General features: G+C 41.2%; 1 protein-coding gene across 4 annotated transcripts; it reads left to right on the forward strand.

The window, feature by feature from the left end:
* The first annotated feature begins 6,940 nt into the window (after positions 1 to 6,940).
* Positions 6,941 to 20,727, forward strand: CREBL2 (cAMP responsive element binding protein like 2). 4 transcript variants are annotated; one of them, XR_013956794.1, is made up of 5 exons: positions 6,942 to 7,124; positions 14,355 to 14,552; positions 15,696 to 15,843; positions 19,263 to 19,385; positions 19,933 to 20,727. XR_013956794.1 is itself a non-coding variant. In XM_080617481.1 (4 exons), coding segments are annotated over exons 1-4 (363 nt in total). In that variant the 5' UTR covers positions 6,941 to 7,109; the 3' UTR covers positions 16,518 to 19,251. The 4 variants fall into 4 exon arrangements, 3 of the variants coding, with proteins under 3 accessions (XP_080473607.1, XP_080473606.1, XP_080473605.1); XM_080617481.1 differs by lacking the exons at positions 19,263 to 19,385; positions 19,933 to 20,727 and adding an exon at positions 16,516 to 19,251 and having other exon boundaries at positions 6,941 to 7,124; XM_080617480.1 differs by lacking the exons at positions 19,263 to 19,385; positions 19,933 to 20,727 and adding an exon at positions 16,575 to 19,251.
* The last annotated feature ends 1,869 nt before the right edge of the window (positions 20,728 to 22,596 follow it).

The raw sequence follows: 22,596 nt of genomic DNA on the forward strand, positions 1-22,596 counted from the left end.
AGCTCATTTGCGTGAAGAACTGGAGATGGTAAAAAACAACAACAAAAAAATCTAGAACAAACACATGCAAATCCACACCTGCATTTCTTTATGTAAAATACCTATCAAACTGATGGCAAGCTATTCTGTAGCATGACATCACTTGGCCCTATGAAATGATCACTGACAGGTCTATTCATGGTATCTATAATTAGCTACTTACCTCTAAGTTTCAGTGATTTCAAGCAGCAGACTGATGTAAATGCTTTAAATCAGTTTCTGGAGATGCTTTTGAAACCAAGCAGACTAATGCCTAACATGGGCATCAACACTACATACGAATATCAAGCTTTCTCCTGCAGCTTAACCTTAAAATCATGGAAATGCATTGAGAAAACTCATCTATGTCCTGTTTGGAAACAGGTAGCTGTGCATCTCCAGGGATGCTGAGGAGGATGAAAGCTCCTCTTGCTATAGGTTTACTGCTCTTAAATTACCTCATTTATCTTTTTTCTAGAGATATGTCCCAATAGACAGAAACCATTAATGGTCCCTTGTAGAGCACTATAGAAGGAACCCATTCAGGAATTAATACAGCTTTAATGTATGCTGTTCCTGGGTCTGACAGCAAAACTGCCAGAGAGTGTCCAGGAAAGGGGCACAGTGCCACAGAGAGCTTCTGCTACATGTACAACTGCACATTCTGACTGTGAATGGTTTGTAACACAAAACAGTGGAGACATAAATGGAGTAAGCTATTTTATATAGTTTTCTGAAATTGTAGTGTCAGTCCCTAATTCTGGGGGGACAATATAGTTCCCAGTCCCAAATTCCTAAGGGAAATACTGAGGTAGAAGTTAAAATCAGATCACTTGCTTAAAAACCAGCTTGATTTCAGTGTGTATTAGTGTTTCACAGATCCTTCTTCCCTTGTATCAGTCTTGTCTGAAATTTGTGTAACAGTGCCCTAACATTCAAAAGAAAAAAATAAAAATCCGCAGTGTGTTTTTTGATTTAAAATATAGTCCTTCCAGACACAGGGACACCACCTCCCCCCCACCCGCCATCCCTCAATCTTGTACTTAAATGCCTTTTGCAAACTAGGCAGTATTTTCTAATTTCAATTTTATAATTGCAGTTAATACTCCAAATCTTCAAACAGTCACCATAACTCAATTATTCTTGCAAGTCAGACATAGTCTGGAGCTTACAATTATAACGTATATTTTTATGTGTGAATAAGAAAATTACGAGGTATTTATATGCATTTTAGTCAATAATTTTCTTCATTGTTATATTTTTCATATGATAATTTGAGAACTAGCAGTCTGACTGACAAATTTAAATGCCATTTCTTCCAGTGGAATCAAGACTGAAATGAGCAGAGTCAGAGTAGCAAAAGGCTAAACATGCACTAAATCCTCTAACATATTGTGCTGTACCTCTGGGGGTATGCTGATGTCTACACTGAGCTGGTGTCACACTTGGGCAAATCCTGGTCCAGCATCACAAAGCAGGGCACCTGAGTATGACACAGACTCCATCAGGAGCATGAATTTAGGTTCCTCTTGAATAGAAACTGGAGAGGAGAGAAAAGAGCTGGCTCTTAACCTAGATCTCACCCAGATACTGGATGTTATCAGCATATGTGCTTAACAGAGCTTCTGGATCTGTCATTTTAGTTATAATTTAAATTACTCCAAATACCTGCAAAGCCATTCTAATTTGCTGTGAATTACTAAGAAAGAAGCATGGGAGTATTTTCCAGGTTGCTCCAAGCCCCGTCCAACCTGGCCTTGAACACTTACAGGGTTGGGGCAGTCACAGCTTCTCTGGGCAACCTGTGTCAGTGTCGCACTACCCTCATGGTGAAGGATTTCTCCCTTCTATCTAATCTAAATCTACCCTCTCTCAGCTCAAAGCCATTTCCCCCTTGTCCTGTCCCTACATGCCCTTGTAATTCTTCTTGGCCCCCTTTAGGTACTAGAAGACTGCTCTAAGGTCTCCCCAGAGCCTTCTCTTCTCCAGGCTGAACAACCCCAACTCTCTAAGCTTGTCTTTATAGGAGAGGTGCTCCAGCCCTCTGAACATCTTCATGTAGATCTCTTTGCAAGGGAAGAGAAAGCTTGAGTTTTCTTTTTCTGGAGATACTGGTGGTTTGGGAGCTCTAGGACAAATGAGGAAGATTTTGAGAGCCAGAGAAAAGGGAACTGATTACAGGTTAAGAGTCTCTATGCTTTGTTCTGTCTCCTTCTGAAACAGCACATTTTTATTTCCCCAGTATGGATGGGCAAGGCAGGCAGCCTGCCAGCTCCCAGTAACGTTTCTGCTTATTTTGCCTGTTGCCTTGAAAATGAGTTTGTGTTATACAGGAGTGTGTACTTGATTTATATCCAGTTAATAGAACACTTTTCATGGTGCAGCCTTTGATCCTGAAAGTAACTTTTGTTCACATGAGCAGCCTCATTAAATACAAATCCCATTAAATGCAAATACAAGGCTCATCAGCAGTTACAACAATACTAGGAAATCTAATATGCTTAAACACAGTTGCAAATCATGAGTTAGCTGATATAATGCTGCCTTAAGATGGAGTGAGCAGTGCAGATGAGGGGAAGCACTGTATGTGGTGACATGAAACACAGTGATATTTCTGAAAGTAGTCAAGGTCATTAGGGATGTCCTCCGACCCAGTTACAGCACAGATCCAGCTTGCTGTATGAGTCCTTCATTTTGCACTCGAGCTATACAGAAACCTTGTTTGTGCCCTTGAACAAGCAGTATTAGACTTAGATTAGTACATGTTTTGAGTGTGAGCACAGCCCATGCCATAGTACCAGTGTCTGCACAGAACTGTTTAAAATCATTTTAAGTGCTGAGGAAAGCAACCAGAAATACTCTTACCAGAATGGTCAGCTACAGGGAGCAGTTTTGGGCTGGCTCTAATAGGTATGCATATGCAGGCATATTTGTTTGCGTAGGCCAGAGGGGAGAAGCACATTGCAAAATATCTTAAGAACAAGAAATGACACTGAGCTGAAGTAGATTTTTAAAGCTGTTCAGAATGAACAATATGCTTTTTTACTAAACCAGTTGCACATAGCGATCAATGTACACCACTAAAAGAAAAAAGACTAATCCTGCTGTAAGTTCACCTCAAGTATTTCATGAATTTCACATGATCCACCCACTTTTTTCTGTACCTCTGCAATTACCATATCAGCAGCAATAATTCTCTGTTGTTCAAGTGCCAGATACAACATGGCTTTCACATTCCTGAACGTGGCATATTGTGCTGCTCTGTTTGTTTGTTGTTTCAGAACAAGATTAAATTTTATTCACTTGCGCACCGCACTGAACTTTAACCCACTCTTCGTCATCTTCTTAATCAGTGATTTGTTTGTCTTGCTCTTTGGTTCTCAGTTTTTTATATTTACTTTAAATTATGCATGAAATCCATGTTATTCAAACGCCTTTTTGAACCATTCCTATTTTTCCTCTCATATCTTATTTGGAACTATCAATCATATACGTAAAGTGTAGGAGCGTCTGATGTTTTTTCTCTCCCTTCTACTAAATGGAAAACATGAAGTAGCTCCTTTCCAACTGCAGCATGAGCATTTTCATGCAATATTTCAATTGACAAATAGTCCATCCATTCAGCAATACAAATGCTTCATGAACACTTTCAAGATTTTGCTTACATGGGAAAGTTAGTTTGGCTCAATAAAGCTGTAACTTTTCTCTGCGTGTGTATGCATAAGACAAGAGCTGATTGATTATTCCAAATTAACTTATGTTGAATCCATTTTACTTGAGAAGTTAATTTGCAATAGCTAAACAGAAAGAATTCCCCTTGTAGACAAGACTTCAAGGATTTGTAACTACAGAAGGTGCTCATCTTGTCACAAAGTAGAATATTTGGCAAATATGAGAGAAAACCCCTTATCAACATTTGATTATACAGTGTACAGCAAGTAGTCACAGATCAGGCTCCCAATGTGCTGTGCTTTGTTTAAACGCTGATTATATTTTAAAAATCAACTTTTACAGAGTTTTCATTTGGAATAGAATTTTATTTTACTCATACCAACAAGGTGATCAATCACTACTTGTTAGCATGTGCTGTTCATGCATTTACCAGGTTGTTCAGAGCTTTAGCATACACAGCTTATTTCTCTAATGTAAAAAAGCACCACTAGTATACTTTTATCATAGTTACATAAGCAACAATAAGATACAGAATATTATGTAAATAAACATCTTTGGCTATTTCCTTGTGATAAATAATTCAGCTGAGGGATACAAATGACAAATTGAGGGCGTTCTCTGTCCCAGTATCAACAGTCTAAAAACTGAAAGACAGAGTTTCTGCTTGTATTTCCAGAAATGTTTCTTGGGTATCAGATTAAAGGCTATAGGAAAATGCCATTTCTTTATTGTTTCTAAATAAATAAATAAATAAATAAATGAAGAGATTGAAAGAGCGGCTGTAGTTGTACAATCCTTCCCTAAAGATGCTAAGAATAGAGTTAGCATCTCTATTAAAGCAATTGGTATCTTGGTGCATTTGGAAAACACACAAGAAAATATCTTAACTGCATCCTTGTTTTCTCATCCATGAATGAACTGATTTCAAAGGCTCTGAGTCTGCAATTACCCTATGAATGGACAATGGAGCAATTTCATCAAAATTCTGAGTCATGATACCAACAGGTTGCAAGATTTATTCTTATTTCAAGCAGGCTCTCAAAGGAACAGATTTCCATTTGCCTGAATTATAACATTTACAGTTCCAGAGAGGATAAATACCTCTTTGGGATATGTTGACATCTCTGCAAATACAAGCACATAGTGCAAAATCACCTTGTGAGTTCCATCTCTTTTTCAGTCACACTGACATAAACTACTGCCTGATTACTGAACCCAGTTTATTTATATACCCAAAGTCATTCTGGTTCTCAGAAGTACAGTTGCAGTAAACTCCTGCAACTTTCAGTTGCAGTTTCCTGTTGCAGTAAACTCCAAGAGTTCTCTGTTTGCTGTGTAAAGAACTACTTTCTTCTAGCTGGTAAATCAGTTTAAAGCATTATAAGCTTATGTGCTATATATATGGGTTTATATATATTATTCAGTTCTATTCACAACTGTTCTTTGTGACAGACTTCCACTCAACATACACGTTCATATTCATCCAGGAGGACAGTACAGCCATAGTGGAAAAAGCAGAAAGAAATGCATATTTTGAGTTGTTCTGTGCTGAAATAAGGAAGTTCTTAAGTGCTTAGGCAGGGAACTTGTGCTTATCCCGGTCACAAGCTGAGAACTCTGCTTCTTGAGTAACATAAAGTAGAATGGGTAGTGTGGGGTAATCTAGTGGAAGGAAAAGATGCAGCTATAACTTTAATTTGCTGGTTAAAAGGATTCTGGCCTTTCTGAAGCAGCATCAGGGCTCTGTCTAATCTCCTTCCTCCACTCATGTTGCAACAGAGGGTTGCCTAAGTGAGCTATGTTGGCTCTTTGCCACTCAATATTTCCCTTCACCAGGGAAACCCCCAACTGGCTTTTAAAGCCAGCTTTATGGCCCCAAGATAGTGCCAAAGGCGGTATGAGGGCCTCACCACCTTCTTCAAGAATTTGGAGGCAAAGGTGGGGGAGGGGGTTACAGGAGACAACCTAAGCAAGCTCAGAGGGAGCTATTCCTTACACTTCATTAGCTGATGCCTCCTGTTTAAAATACTGATCATCCCTGCTTCTTTATTATTGTTACTTCAGGGGCAGAGTTGCAAGAACTGATTCATCGATTTTGGACAGGCAAATAGGAAGCGGCGTGCAAACTGCCTGGTCTTCAACAAGTGAAAAGCATACAAACTTACAGGGAAAAAACCCCACAACTTCTTAAAGTGCTTTGTCTCTGCCATCCAGAAAGCATACCCCTCCAAGAGGAAGGTCTGTGATTCAGGGGGAAAATCCCATGACAAAGCCTTTAGCCCTAACAATTGCATGTAAGAGAGATTAAGTCATGGGAAACTCTTGTGAATAGGGTTGCAGGAATAAAAAGGAACATGCAGCAACATGAAACATGCCTAGCTTCAGGTTTCGCCGTGATATTGAAACACAGGCTGAGTTTACAGAATTGTTCACTGAGGTATATGCATCTTTTTGAGCAAGCAGGGGCCTCATTTCAAGGGACCGGGGGGGGGGGGGGGGGGGGGGGAGGCAGTGAGGGGGACACTATGATGCGCAGCTTGGTTTCACATCTTCAACATTAACCTTTTCTGCTGTGTGTCAACATGAAAACGAGGGGAAACCTCCAAGGATTAGAGGGACTGCTTCTTCAGGTTTCAGGTGGCTCTGGATCACAGGCTGAGTACACCACACGGTGTCTGAGTGACCAGGAAGCCTCAGTTCAGACTTCAGGAACTCAGGGGGCAAAGCAATGCAAACAGTAGAAAACTTAATTTGTTGGGTTGGGATTTTTTTGCTTTGTTATTTTAATGCTCAAGCCATTACACGGCTGCTCAGCTGGAATGTTAGTAGCTCTGTAGCAAGCTACCACAGCAGTCAGGTAGACCAAGCAGCTTGAACTCAAGGAGGAGGTGCTGCTTTATCTGGGGTTACAATTAGGGCTCAGAGCTTGGAACAGCCCTTGCAGTGGGACAGCACCTACAGCTCCCCTCAGGGCCGGCGGGAGTCAAGGGAAGCCTGCCCTGGGCACCGGCCGCACCAGCGAGGTGTGCCGAATAGGCCGGGAGCCGCAGGAAGTAGGCCTGCCGCGGCCCTCCGGGAAGCGTAGTCCTCCCTCCCACCGAGGCGGAGACCGATGGCGGCGCTACTACCCACCTCCCCCCGCGGGGTCCGCTGCGAATTGTAGTTCTTCCAGGCGCACAGCTCAATAGCGGAGGGCCGGGAAAGACTACATTTCCCAGCGCACCCCGCGCCGCCGCTGTTGCCCCCGCCCGCCCAGCGTCGGGCGGAGCGGCGGCTGTAAACAAACCGGGCGGCGGGCGATGGCGGTGGTTGTGGTTTCTGTTGTGGGGTTGTGAGTGCCAGTGTGCGCCGGAGTCGGCGGCTCTGGGGTGCTCCCCGGGCAGGGCTGCGGCGGTACGGGGTCGGGGCTGGCGGCACACATGGATGACAGCAAGGTAAGGGGCCGCCTCGGCGGTGCAGGGAGCCCGGGTGGCCCTCCTGTGCCTGACTCTGGCGAGTTCAAGCTTCAAGCTGTGTGCGAGTGTGTGATGTGAGCCTCCGCAGCAGTGAATAGACAGGGAACTGGGCGTGAGGGGAGTGCTCCCTATAAAGGCTTCTGAAGTAAACTTGTCTGAAGCCTTCTCTTGAAGGCCTCTGGTTGCTGTTGGCAGGAAGGAGGGGTTGTCCCCTTCGTTCTCCGTGGTTGCTGCCCGCAGTGGAGCACAGCGCTTGGATGCTGCTTCTGGCTTTTCCTCAGAGCTCCAGAAATGGGCCTAAACCTAGTGGTCTGGTGGGGTGGGTTATGTCTGTGTAGCACCTCTGTAGGACCTTTGGCTGCAGCTTTGTAATGTGTGCTGGTGCTTTGATTCTTCCTGCATCTGCTTATGAGAGCAGCACGGTGGCATCCCTGAAGGTACAGGTCTTCCATTTAAGCAGAGTGAAACATCAGAAGATGAACAAGGAATACCTCTTTCACCTGCTTGTACCAGGGTGCCACTAGAGCAGGACCTGTAGGGTGTGTGTGAGGACTGAGAAAATAACTGCTGTGTCCACTCACTGCGACAATTGACAACTGACGCTCCCTGTTGAGTCTGAGTATTCCAAATCACTAGAGTGGTTATGGTAGTATCCTGGGTTTTGTGTCGGAGAAAGCTCATTCCTGGGGACCTAAGCTAGGTGAAACCATGCTTGAGGTAAGTCATCTTCTGACTTGGAATAAACTCTCAGCTTGGCTTGAATGTTAAAACTGGTCATGTGGTAGTCATGAGCCTGTGATACCTTACCTGTTCTCAAGCTACCTGGTTTTCTTCCCACTTGAATTTTAGTAAAACAAACTCACAATGCCTGTGCTGATCTGCCTTAATTCAAAGGAGGAAAAAATACTTGATGTGATTTCTTAGAGAGTAAATCTAAGAAACTTAGACTTGATCAATAATCTGACAGTATAGAAAATCCGCAGAATGGACTGTAAGTATTTGAAAGATTCATAATGATTTGCCAATTTAATATGTATACTATTTGGTTTTATTGAGTCTTTGTCTGAAAGCTGCAAAGGAGGGTGGGAGGAATCAGCATCACTAAAGTCAACCAAATGAAGAACTGTAGGAAAGTTTATGTAATAAGAGCAGTAGTTTAGAAGATCCAGCAGATGGTACAGGACAAGAGGAAACGGCCTCAAGCTGCGCCAGGGGAAGTTTAGATGGAGATGAGGAACAATTCTTTCCCCAAGGGGAGCTCAGGCATTGGAACAGGCTGCCCAGGGCAGTGCTGGAGTCACTGTCCCTGGAAGTCTTCACACGCTGTGTACATGAGGCCCTCAGTGCCATGGGTTAGTGGTAGCCTTGGCAGTGCTGGGGTAAAGGTTGGACTTGATGATCTTAAAGGTCTTTTCCAGTCTCATTGATTCTGTGCTCATAGAAGGCTCTGTTCTGTAATTCTGGAGGCATATACAGCTTGTGAGTATTAAATGATTTTTATTTCTTTTAGTGTTCAGAGCACTTCATTTGTCCTGTATCAAAATTAACTCACTGGTAACGGGAAACTTGCAAATTTTTTATTTATAAAATATTTTATCTGTGTCTTGTAGAGACCTGATAATTTGCTTGCTTTTTTTTGTTTTCTCCTGAAATGTTTTTGGACATGTTTACTAAATAAACTGCATCTTTTCACCCAGTAAGACAAGTCTTTGTGTGCTTTTTTTTTCCCTTAGAAAAATTGATGTCAAGTGAAGGGTTAAAAAAGAAAAGGCAAGCAGAGTGAAATATCTACTTCTATCTTCAGTCTCAGCTACAGTTTCCTAGTATGATGTTTTGACTTAAAACTTGTTGCCCAGATACTTGCGAGGACAGTGGCACCGAAAAGGGTCCAGCCCAGAACCACTGAGTATGGCTGTACTTAAGGAAAGCTTTGAATATCTTTCTTACCTCAGCAGGTTTTTCATTAATTAATAACCTCAGGTGATATTGGATCCTCATATTTTCTATTGAAACTAGCTGATGTTAGTCAATAAATGCTTACTGCTCTGAAAGGCTTCACTGTAGCTGTGAAGTGTGTAGTTGTGAAAGGCGATGTTCTGAAAGGAACTTCAGAACAAGTTCGTAAGGCAGCAGGTTGCACTAAGGGTTTGGTGGTGTGATTCAAGAGATCCCATTTCTGTTGGGAAGTCTCTTCCCACTGCATGTTGCTGTGTCAGGATGAGGCAAGCACTATTTATACTTCATCTTATAGCCAGTGCGGTCTTACAGCTTGAGCCAGCTTGTCCTTGATACCTTCTAAAAGTTCACGAAGTCACGTTTTCCTCCTGTACTTGAGAGGATTGGTCTGCCTATTCAGAGAGTCTTACCTGTGAACTGAACAAATGTGACCGTGAAGGGGATTTTCCTCTAGAAACTGAGATAACTACATTATATTAGTAGTGAAGTAACCATTCTATAGCTGCATCCACTCAAGTTCAGTGTTTGCTTCATATAAATTTCATAGTTTAAAATTGGGCTTGCAGGCTGTTAATGTTTTTCCGAATTCTTAGTGTGGTATAATTTAGCCTTGCCTGGTTTAAGAGCATTAGAAAAATGGTTCTTTGTAACACATTCCTCAAAATGGGAAGGAAATAGTAAGAAAAGAAGGGAGAGGTAGAATATCTGAATGTCAGATCTAGAAAACTTCTGTGTTTCAGTTTTATAGCATGTTCTTAATTATTCACGGGAAAAACCCCCAACCAAACCCAGAATACAACCTTTTCGTTCTTATAGAGCTACTCTGAAACTAGGGCTTGTTCAGATACTGGTCTCACTTCTCCTTGCTGTGGTTTGAGCTATTGGTTGTGAAAGGGAAAGAGAGTAGTGGTGTAAGTGTTCTTGGCAAATAATCTCTGTTAAAATAACACTTATGTACCTCTGAGGTATTTGGGCACAGAGGAGAAATTTTGTCACTCATTTCTACCCATGAGAAATTAATTACTCATATAAGTATTGCCAGAGTGTACCCTACATCCAACAGCTTCTTAAAGTGCTTTGCTAGATCAAGGCAGTTACTTACAGTTGGATACACAAAGGAATGTAAAAAAGTCGACTTAGGAAGACCTTTTGTTATGTGGTTCTGATGACAATAAAGCTGTCCACTCTTCAGATTTTTTTAAGAGTAGATCTCAATCCGTTGCACTTGTTTTAATTCCACTATATGAACTGAGCCAAAACATGAATGAGCAGATGGAGTTTTAATAAGTGACTTTTTGAGACAAATACTTTATTTATAAATGTCATTTTTTAATTTAATTTTTTTAAGTAAAAGTGTCACTCTGATTTCAGCCTTTATAGGTGAGGTTATCATCAGCTTTATGCTAAGTTAAATTCTTCAGACTTTCAGCTAGCAATGCAACCAGGACTCTGCTTAAGATGATTCCTTGAGCTGGATCTCAAGTACCAGACTTAAGAATGTCTTATTTATCAGAGAATGAACGAATTGCTGCTGGAAGGTACTGAACTGATCAATGTGATCAGCGTTGCTGATCAGTAGTGCTGAACAGTACTTCAGATAGTATTGTGTTAATCTGCCAGATTGTTGCAAACCTGCAGATGTCATGGTGAGGTCAGCTTTATCGCAATCTTCTGTTGGAGTGGCTTGGTTCCTGTGTGCTTGTGGATACTAGTAGACATATTATGTGTGTATCTCCTTCCTAAGGAGGACCTCTTCGTTATGCGATCTGGCAGTGCTTCTGTAGAGATCTGCTGAATCCCTCTAATAAAAAAGAAATCCAGAAATCTGAGATCTTTTTCTTTATTGGGGCAAGCAATTGCAGCTATTTCCAATTCCAGGTCAAATGATTTTGTACCTGAACCCTGATGCCAAGCAAGAATGATGTTATGATCCAAGTACTGTATTAAAAGGGAGGGAGTTATGTTTTCCTGTTTTCTCACGTCTGAGTGAACTGAAATAGGAGGTTGGTCAGATTTCTGACAAATGCATGCCATTATGAATATTTCTATGACAGATGTTTTATGATTAATGTTGTTCTGGGTCTTGATTGCATGTGGCTCCCTGAAAAGAACCCCAAATCCTGACTGATGAATGCTAATAGATCACATCCTTTTGTAAGCTAGAGTTATACAAAGGGAATAAAAAAATGTTTGCCTGCTTGTTTTTTCTTGGTCTGTTGCCACATTCAAGCTAGCACTTCTGCTTTGTCTTCTTTATGTCACATCGGCATCGCAGCTGAGCAGGCAAACATGACTAGAAGCTGGGTACATAGGATGGTGGCAAAGGATTTATCAGGCCTATTTTTTTTCCCCCGTTGGGTTGCTTAAGGTTACAGGATGAGCTTCTAAATATTGGTGAGTAACAACTGTTTAGGATGCAGGGTTTGATAAAATTGCTTACCAAACTAGCTGTGCAGGGTGATGCATAAGTGTATGGGGAACTCCAGTTCAGCAGCCACAAAGACAGCATGAGTCTTTCAGGGTGGTGTGAAGACAAATTATTGGGCTTTACTACTTAAAGTCAGGGTTAAAAGGGAAGGAAGCTTTTAATTATTTCTGTAGTCCTAGTGGTTAGAGCATTGGCAAGCAGTGACCCAAGGGGTACAAGCCTTTTTCCTCCCGTAAGAGATCTTGTGTAGTGCTGCAGTGGTAAAAGATCTTGGGGGAGAGAGAGCAGTTAGTGTACTATCTGTAGGAAGCTCTCCATAGGGACTAAAGGGAAAACAATTAATTGATAATGGTGGATCAAGGATGCATTTTCAGTGTTCAAAGCAGTCTATACCAAGATGCTGGCTGGGGAAAGGTTGGGTGCTATTTGCTAGTATTAAGTTGCTGTTAGTAAGAAACAGAGTGGTAGTAGCTGTTGCCCTGCCTGAGGTTCTGGTGAAAGAGCATGGGTGTGAGATGATCCTGTGTGGAACTAAGAGTTGAGATAGCGTTTTGTTCGTATGGCAGTATGTGGTGTGCTGGGGCTCTGACCTTGGGTGCTAGCTCACTCTTTTAGAGGGTCAGAACTCAAGGGTGGCAAAAGTTTTTTAGGAGAGCTAGAGTGTATGTATCTACCAGACTGTATTTACCTCTTGAATTCAAAGATTTTCTTGAAACTCCCTTGCATTGACACAAAACCCCCTCAGGTACTAAAAGTGTTTGAGGACTGAAGTACTTTGGCTGTAGCGTATAAAGTAATAGCAAGAAATCGTTAAAGTGCAAGTAATAATAGATGGCAAATGTTGAGTGCCTACAGCTCCTCCTGGGAAGACTATGCATATTTCTAACTCCTGCTGAGCTAGGACTATAAAACACACCATGCATAAATACGATTGTCTTTCCATGAGAGGACAGAGCTGTGCTTGTCATGCCCAAAAGGGGACAAACACTTTCCTTTCTTTGGAGCTTCTTTCCTCCTTGGCCATGGTTAGTTTAGTCCTATGTTGGTGAATATAGTCTCTGAACTAGGTGATCTTAAGAACACCTTGTCAGAGTGAATGGATTATTCAAACTGTATTGAGCAGCTCAAATGTTAAAGAGCTTGATTTTTTTTTTTTGTTTGCTTTTCTGAATGTATTGTGTTTGTTTCATTATCACTAGATGTCCATTAAATACTTTCTGTTCCTCCGTTTGCTTATGGTGGGCAGCTACTCCCGAATAAATTAGGAGAGACTACATAGAGAGGATAGAATTATGTTGGCATGTGATTGTTGACTCACTTTCCAAAGAGAATAGGCTCAATTGTATAATCATTTTTTTCCTCCATTCTAGCACATCAGTTCACTATGTTATTGTTTTTATTGCAGCCTGCTAAGTTTGTAGAACAAGTGACTTCTTTGAATGTCAAAGCCAACTTGTTTTGTAGCATTGCACAGTTAAAAGTGCCTTTTTTATGATGAACTCTGGTATTTTGTACACTGCCTGTTAGCAGTGTGGTGAAACACAAAGCCAGCAGTGAAATTCTTGTATGCAGGTGTGTGTTAGGTGTGTTTCTTCACACCCCCTCCATTCAAACAGTGTGGTCAGAATGCAATTAAAGAAAAATCCTCACTTCAGAGGGTAGGTGGGGACTGTAGCTAGTGTAATGCTTTTACAGGGCAATACTATCTGATGGACAGTGTACTAAGTTTCAGGCAATATTTAAGACTTTAACTCTTGTGTCATGCTGTTATGTTAAGGGTAGAATATTTGGGTGGGGAAGCATAGAGTAAGCATTGAGGAAACTATTCCCTTTTTTTGTTATTTGTAGCAAGAGAAGCTTTCAGACCTCTAAAAAGGAGCCACAAAGAAGGCTGGGGAAAATGAGGCCAAATCTGCACTCCATAGGACAAGAAACTATGAAGTTACATTTCCGAAAGGAAGATCTAAATTAAGCATTGGGGAGAGTTGAACACTGCGTTAGGTTGCACGAAGAGGTGTGAGGAGACAGTTTGCCAGGCTGTGTAGTAATGTTTTGAAGGTAAACATGGGCAGAGTGGATAGGTACAACTGGAATAGAAGCAGGACTCAGTGTTACTGAGTTCCCTGTTTAGTCGAATTCCTCAGAATATTCTTTTGAAAGAAATTGGGGCTGGGGAAGCTCAGATGGCTAATGAGTAATTCTGACAAGTTTCATCTTTAAAATAGGCTGAAACTGTAGTCATTTCATTGTAACAAAACTAAGTTTTGGGTTATGTTGATATAAATAAATATTTTTTTTTTCTTCCAAATTAAACTGTTAGACTCCATAATATAGTATTTCCAGAGCTGGCAAGTAGACTGAAACATGCTCTCTTGAGTGGTACCAGGTGTCAGGATGACTGGGCACTTCCAGAGGTTGACCAGAGGGCTTCAAGGAATCTCTTTGAAGATATTCAAAGGCCATTTGGACACTGTCCTGTGCAGCCAGTTCTAGGTGGCCCTGCTTGAGCTGAGGGAAGTTTGAACTGCATGATGTCCAGAGGTCCCTGCCACCTTCAACCATTCTGTGGAGCTCCTACAGATCAGATTAATAGCATTTAGAATAGGACTGCTTAAGCGCTGACTTCACTATGAAATTGTATCCCTCCCTTTTTTTTGATGTTGCCACTGAAAATGTCATACATCAGCACCTTTACTTCCTCTGTTGCTCCAGAATCAGTGAAAGCATATGGAAGGTTTTCTGCTTGAGACATCTCATAGGCACAGTGATACAGTTACAGTATTACCTGTGCAGAACAGGATCTTTACTGTACCCTTCGTTTCCAGGTGGTTGGAGGCAAGGTAAAGAAACCAGGCAAGCGAGGTCGTAAACCAGCCAAGATAGACTTGAAGGCAAAACTTGAAAGAAGCCGTCAGAGTGCAAGAGAGTGCAGAGCCAGGAAGAAGCTGAGGTACCAGTACCTGGAAGAGTTGGTTTCAAGCAGAGAGCGAGCCATCTGCGCTCTCAGAGAAGAGCTTGAGATGGTAAGAAACTGTCATTTAACCTAACCCTCAATATTATTTGGGACCTGTCCCCATGGACTCTTGTTCTCAAAATCACTGTGACTGAGAGTGGGATTTGGCTAGCCATAAGGTATCAAAACATCAGTAACACATGCATTCAGCTGTTTGTCTACTTTGCATGTTGAATACAAAACTCATGTCATAAGTTATCTGCTGATTTTGAACTGTAAGCAAGCAAAGAAAGTGCCATCGCATATGACTCTGTTGTCTTTGAAATGTTTGTTTTGGAAAGCCTCTGACAGAGGTAGAAAGAGGTACAGGATGGAAAGAGATGCGTTAATATATCAAGGGGGGAACATATATCCACAGTGAGTCATTGCTTCCCACAGATGGTTGTCTCTGTTGGGGAGGTTGATTCTTGCAGCATACTCTGTGTAGTTGATTGCACAGCTGTCCTGTGTTCTAGCACGTATAAGATGGGTGTCTTGGCCAAATAAGCTGCATTAACCCAAGAGAATGTTTCATCTGGAAACAAAAACTCTGCTCCTCAGTGATATTGAGATGCTATTGAAATTCCACTGGAGCCGAGGCTATTGCCTTGACCTTGCACTAGGTTTGTTTGAACATGCAGGGCTAATCACAAGTGAATAGAGTTAGGATTGGGTGGAAAGTCAGCCAGCTGACCACAGATTTTTTCAGTGTGCTTCAGGGTTTGTCAATGAAGAATTCCAGATGAGGGAACTAGGAATAAGGCACATGTGCTGTAACTGTGCCTTACACAATCAGAAAGGCCCTCTTAATAGTCAGTCAGCCCCAGAGTCATGTGAAATGTTTTTTTTAATAGGCCATGAACTGGAACGGTATTCTGGCATGGCAGCAGCGAGAAAATGCACAAAGTGTTCCATGTTGTTTAATAATTACAGTGTTCTGTCTAGCACTGCCACCAAGTAGCAGTTTATTGCGTGAAACTGGATTTACTGAGGACAGATATGCAACCATGGACTCTTGCTTAGCTCATTAGTCCTCTGCAGTTTTGTAAGAGGCTTCAGCCCAGTAAATTCAAACCTTAAATGAATATACCGGAAGGTAAAGATTACAGTTCTGTTTTGTCTGCTAATGTGATCCTGGCAGTTTGCTAATGCCTAATGTGTTTGCATATTTCAGTATAAGCAGTGGTGCATGGCGATGGACCAAGGGAAAATCCCCTCTGAAATAAAAGCCCTGCTAACTGGAGAGGAGCAAGGCAAAGCACAGCAGAACTCAGCGAAACTCACCAAGGCTGGAAAGACAGAAGCAAACAGTAACAATCCCTGTAAGTATGCAGCCTATGATTAATTCCTATTTTGTTACATCTTTTGTGGTGTAGGAGGGTGGCTGTGGTGTAGGAAGAAACATAAGGATGTGCTTTTGGGCACAAATAGTTGATTGAAGCAAAGAGCTTAGTGGGTAGTACAAAGACTCTATGTAATGTTTACATGAACAACATAGAAATTACACTAGCTAGGAAGCTGGGCAGTTAATTTTAAAAGGATACTCAGTCTTTGTGTTTCACCAAGGCCTGTGGAGACCTGTGAAGACCTGAGACCTTCATCTTTTACAGCATTTTCTGTTTTCCTAATGCAAAGTAAATGGAGCACATAAAACATAATTGAATTTTAAAAACTCCATCAAGAAAACATTATTCTAGCTGCAAGCACTCAGAAGTGAGAAATACTGGACTTGGGATTTCCTTTGGAGTCTTCTTTGTGCCTCATTTGTTCTTGTCCAGGGAATGAAATTAGGTTCTTCTGTATCTTGAAAGGTGAAAAGATCATGTAAGATAAAGTCATATTCCTGATCTGTACATGCAGAGGAACAGTTAAAGTGTAGCATGGACAATTCTATATCTCACATCTTCTAATTTTGTAATATTTCATGTGAAAGGTTAAATTACACTTTACTGTACATTTTTTAAAGTAGGAATTCCTACCTTTTTGTTTTTAAGAAATGTGAAAGCCACATCTGTAATGGTAACAATCTTCCCCCATGGTGCGTCATTCACAGGAGGCCAATGCAGAACCTTCAGCACTGCAGCAGAGATAGCTTGGTAGCTAGCAGAAGAATGCTGTTGTGAGAGAAGTGGATGCATCCCCAGATGCAGGGGGAAGGATCCCAGTCTTCTGTCTTCTCTTTGCTCCTCCCCACATGCAACTGCTTGATTATGGTGTTCCTAAGCCTGCGTGGAGTGGGGCTTCTGGGGTAATAGGTGTTTGTGTAAGCGGAGCTTTGTACTTCCTTTCTCTACACCACCCTCCCCAAATACAGCTATGGCAGCTTTTGGGCATTCCCAGTAAGAGATGGGATGGCTTTTGTGTCAGAGCCCAGAATTAGACTGGCTCTGCGGTTGTAGTTATGTGGTTGGTAACTGTTATGGGAGTCTGAGAGGTTCTGTAAAATAAAAACAAAAGGAGGATCTCAGAACAACGTTGCTAAAGCCAAATGCAGTGTTGCAGGTTAAGGAAAAGGAACTGGATCAAAAGCTTTCAGCAATAAGGTTCATAATAATGTAATTTGCAACCTACATAAAGATGTTGCTCTCAGCATCCTTTTATAATGCAGCATGGCTTTTATGCAATTGAGGGGAGGCACTAGATATATTCTCTGCCCATACTTCTTTTGCAGGTTGTATTTCCTACCCCCTGTGCTTCTGGTAAGGTAGTCAAATCATGTCCCTCTACCTTGCTTCTAGCAGTGGAACAGCTGCAATCTCCTCCCACCCATCATGCCCTGCTATCTTTCTGTATCTACCTACACTTTCAGCCCTAGTATCTTTCTAGACTGCAACTTAATAGGAATTTTGCTATGTTGTCGTTGTTTCCCAGCCAAAGATAATGCCAAGAATTTGGTAGCAAAGAAAACAAGTTGCATCAGTTTGGTTTTTTGGTAAGAGAGATGATGACAAATTCTTGCAGGCTGGTTTGCTCATCTTAAGTATTGACAGCTAACCTGCCACTTTCTTTAGACCGCTCTTTCTCCTGTATATGCTTTTTGCATTGATGTGATGCAATGTGGAGAGTTTAGCTCTTAGGATTTTCAGTGGAGGTTTTGCTTTCTTATTCTTTTGTTTGTGACAATGTCTTTCTCTGTATTATATGAAGTGCATGGAACATTTTTTAATCTCATGTTTTCTTCTTTGTTTCATAGAATAAATATTATAATGAATGACTTTGCTAGATTGATTGTTGTCGTCTTTTTACTGAAATAATTTGGTCTGTTTAGCATTATCTCAATTCAGAATTAGTCAACAGCACTGAAAATAATAAAGTGCTGTATTTCAGTGTACAGCACAGTTATTTTCAGAATTCCATTCTAAGAACTCATATATTAATCCTTAAAGCATAGTTTTAAGTTTCTCCTCTAGACCCTCCACATATGTCGTAGTTATCAATTGCTAGAAGTATTGCATAGACATAGAAAGCTATCATGAAAGGGTAAGTAACACTGAAGCAGAGATGGGGAGGGTATGAGAGTTGTGTTGTATCCCTGTGCCCTGTATTTTAAGCTCTGAACTGCAGTTTGTCCTGAAAAATAGCAAGAGACCCAACCCATAAGTTTTGGGTTTTTTGTCTATGTTGAATGCTTGCCTGTCCTTTTTCTGTATTCTCTGGAGGGAAAAAAAACCCAAACAAAACCAAACCCTAGGCCGGATGTCCAGAATTATACTCTGTGAACTTTGCAGTTGGATTTTGTAACACGATCGTGCTGGAAGTATAATATGTTAGAATTAGACTTACACAGTCTAGTTTCAAATGTAAACTGTGTCTTGTAATTAAACATGTATTTCAAATGTTATGTGTATATTTAAGTGTCTTTCTGAATCAGGGTTGTAAAAAACATGCAGAGGAGTTATGGTATGCATGACCAGAACAGCTCCACTCAGCACTAGGTAATGTGACAAATGCAGCTCTGATCTCACCAGAAATGCCCTACTTGCTCTCTTCCCTTCACTTTTTCTTTATGTTACTTTCTGTGATAACAAACAAGAAACTTCTTGGGAGTTTTCTTTTATGGAGGAAACAGAGAGTTGGAATTTCTCATTGTGATGAGCAACAGTTTTCATCTGTTCCCCATCATGGTGGCTCCTGCTTCATGGCTTAGCCAGCAGTTGGCATTACAGGATTGTGTGTGGCAAGCCTCGGCGCAGCTCTGTGGCATGAATAGTGGCATCCATGTTCTAACAGGTTCTTTGTTCTTCATGCAAATGGAACAGGAGATGTGTTACAGCCTACATCATCTTAAACCATTCCCTTGTTTGTCCTGCAAGCCAAAATACATGTGATACATAATTAGAGGCTCTAACTGCAATTTTCAAACCTGCTCTAGATGCTGTGGTTCATTACAAATTTAGGATTCCCTGCAACAATCATTAATTAGATAAAGTTTTGTGGCTTCCATCACATGGCAGATTGTACTATGTTATAAATATTCTGGCCTTAGATAGATCTTCAGGACTCCTTTATTTTGGAGTTTAAAGTTTAGCAGCTCCCCTTGAAACCTAACAAATATTTGTGGTTCATGCTCATTTGATACTCCAATGCTTACAGTCTTCATCCATATTGAGGTATCTCCTAGAAGCAGTATAACCAGGACTGGCTAGGAGTCTCATATAGTACCCTAAATAAAGGAGGATGGTTTAGTCTTATCCTCTTTTTGTGTGAGATGGGTACAGCCTTCCACTCATTTCTCCTGCAGTGAGTGTGTGCAGCTGATTCTCTCTCACAAACATTGAGGAAAGGAAATAAACCTGGAAATGCTTCATTTTCCCACTTGCCATGGAAATCTGATGGTCATCTAGAACTATTTGCTCAGCTAAAGGTGGGTATCTTTTGGAAACTATCCAGAGTCTTCAGAAAATGCTGTCTGTAAAATTCGGTGTTCACAGCAATGCTGGAACTATGCTACAGTAAGGTAATAAGACTGAACTCAGTTCATGCTGATAGAGTAAGTACTGCACAGTTATACAGTCCTTTTGGAGAATGTAACCTAAAGATGTACCAGGTAGTAGAAAGTTCATAAAAAAACCCCATGCAGTAAGTCTTGCCTTCTCATATGCTGTATATGTACTTTGTGCATAGACTCCTAAAAAGTGGATACATTTAATTGACTTGTCACTTACCTGAGAACATTTTGTATTTATATGTAAAAAAAAATCAGTCTGCTTTTATACTTGATAATAATAAATGTTTGTCAAAGAATCTGTATTCTAATAAGTGCTCTTCAAAGGACATGTATCAGAGGTGTTCATTTTTTTAATGGATGAGATAAATTCAAAAAGCTTTTCTCCTCCTTGACAGCTGACACCTGATTAGCTTTGTGAGAGTGCATGTGACTTATTTTTCCTTCTTTCCCTTTTACATTTTAGGGTGAAGATAAATCTACATAAATAATGAGTCTAGTTCTTCCTGGCATCCCATGAAGAGATGGAAGAGATTTGGCATCATAGTTCTATTTCCTACTTTCCAATAAATTATAATCTCTATAATTAGCTATGAAATTACTGTTAATATAAGGGCCAAATGTGTAAGACTAGTCTAAAAATGTAGAGAAAACAAAGGAAAAGCTGAAAAAAGAACCCTGGTCTTTCCTCATTATGCTTATGAGATACAGCGTGAGTGACAGATGATCATCTGATGTAGAAATACCTTTTGTAGGTAAGCAAGGCAAAACACCAGCTTGTGAGTGTCCTGCTCTTAGTGCTGCTGAGCATTAATTTCTGTGTAAGTTATGTCAACAACTTAATTTCTTGTATGACTCTTGTGAATTTGTATGGGAAAACAGAAGCTTCTGATCCTCAGTAAACTCTGAGGTATTGTATACCGAATAGCGCATCAATGGACTAAAATTCAGCTGATGCTGTACCTATGGAATGTATAGATTTGTATATGTGGATATAGAAGTAGAATTTGTAGTGTCTCAGCAATTTCCTTAAACAATTTCTGCGAAGACTGTTGCTTAATATTATTTATACCATTATTTGTGGTTTATCTTTACATTTTAACTAAAAAATGCTGTCATTGTTCAGCTAATGATTTTCAGCAACACCTCATTAAAACAAAAACCAAACCCCTAAACAACTGACTTTCAGTTTCTTTGTTTCCTCCATTAAAAGCACTTGGGAGGTAGAAGTTTTGCTTCCATAACTAGTGCAAGATTTGCCTTGCTTTTTTGTGTGTCTGCCTGTAACTCACAACTGGCCTGATCAGTGCTACTAACACTAACTGCTGCTTCAAGCTATTCTGTATGATTTGTGTATTAGGGTAGGTAATGGTGACATTCTTAACTATGCTGCAGCTGATACGTATTCTAGTGATGAAGGATTTGTGAGTAAAAGACTGCAAGTGGATTGTTAAGTGTGTGTTTTCATGAGACAGGGTGTTCCATGTGAATAGAAGTAGCTTGCTACGAAAGGTGACTTTTTTCCATACCTTCTTTCTCATGCCAACTTTCAGAATACATTTTGATCAAGTTGTACAGTGCTGGTGACAGCAATGCTGTGTATTCCTGTAGTAAAGCATACCAGTAGTGTCCTCCAACTTCACCATCTCCTTACGGGGCATGCTCCGAATGCCTGCTGGTGTAAGAACAATTCTTTCCTACTCCCTATCAAACATAGATCCTGCTGTATTGCTGGGTCAGTGTTTTCTGTTTTGCATTTCTGGGCTTTTTCTTTCCCCTTTGAAATCTACTTCTCAGTATGCATTCCTCTTTCGCTACAGAAAAGTAGTGTTCTGTAAATCTCCTTTCTTCCCCAAGTGGCCTGGCAGCTATTTCTCAAAAGCTGTCAAGGGTTCCTTTTCCAGAGGACTACATAAAACCAGGGGTTATTCGCGTGTTTCTCTTTGCCTCTGAAACATTCTCTGTCACGCCCACGAACTCACCCTGGATACCCCTTCTGCATTTTAAGCTCTTGGTAACATCAGCATAGATACCCTTTCTGCACTACAAGCTCTTAGTAATATCATCCTTGGTAGCTCTGGACCTGCTTCTTGTTTTGCAGCCTAGCAGAAGTAGTGCTGATACCAGCTCATCACAGAGTGCTTGTTCAAGCATTCTTATTGCTCAGGGACCCCCAGTACAAGAGGGACATGGACCTGCTTGAGCATGTCCAGACGAAGCCAAAAGATGCTCCAGGAGCTGGAGCAACTCTGCTATGGGGACAGGCTGGGCTTGTTCAGCCTGGAGAAGAGAAGGCTCTGGGGACACCTTAGGGCAGCTTCCAGTATCTAAAGGTGGCCTACAAGAATTACAACGGCCTGTAGGGACTGGGCAAGGGGGAACAATTTTAAACTGAAAGTGGGGAGGTTCAGATTAAACATTAGGAAGAAATTCTTCACTATGACAGTGGTGAGGCACTGTCACAGATTGCTCAGAGGAGCTGTAGCTGCCCTGTCCCTAGCAGTGTTAAAGGTCAGGTTGGACGGGGCTTGGAGCAACCTGGTCTAGTGGAAGTTGCCCTGCTTGTGGTAAGGGGTTGAAACCACATGATCTTTAAGGTCCTTTCCAACCCAAACCATTCTGTGGTTCTGTTTAGCTGTATGGTCAGGAGGAAGGTAACACTGTTAGCAGACAGCAGCAGCAGACAGGAATGACAATGTCGTGCAGTTGTAGATGTTGGGCATGTGTTGAAACAAACCCACTACTTACAAGGCTATATGTCTTCTTTCATTTGAAACACTGAGATTTAGATTATTCTGTTACTTGTATTTCTGTATAATTGCAGGTTGCCCAGCATTTTGCCCAATGACAAGGTTCTTAAACAAAAGGGTGAATTCAGCTTAGATTTATGTACCGGAAACACTCTATGGAGCTAGAGGAGAATTTGTTTGCAAGAGAGAAAATTTTGGCCCCAAGACCTTTACCTCATGAACATCAGCCAGAAAAGGTTTCATCAAACAGAGTAATAGCGTTAGTTTTCCATTTAAATCTAAAATCTTGTCTGGGATCTCAGCTAGAGATAGGGGACAGAGGTATCTCCTAGATTTCTGCTCAGCTAATTACTCTTGTGACCAGTATCTGTATAAACCTT

The sequence above is a fragment of the Psittacula echo genome, assembly GCF_963264785.1.
Source record: "Psittacula echo genome assembly, chromosome: 1".
NCBI lineage: Eukaryota > Metazoa > Chordata > Aves > Psittaciformes > Psittacidae > Psittacula > Psittacula echo.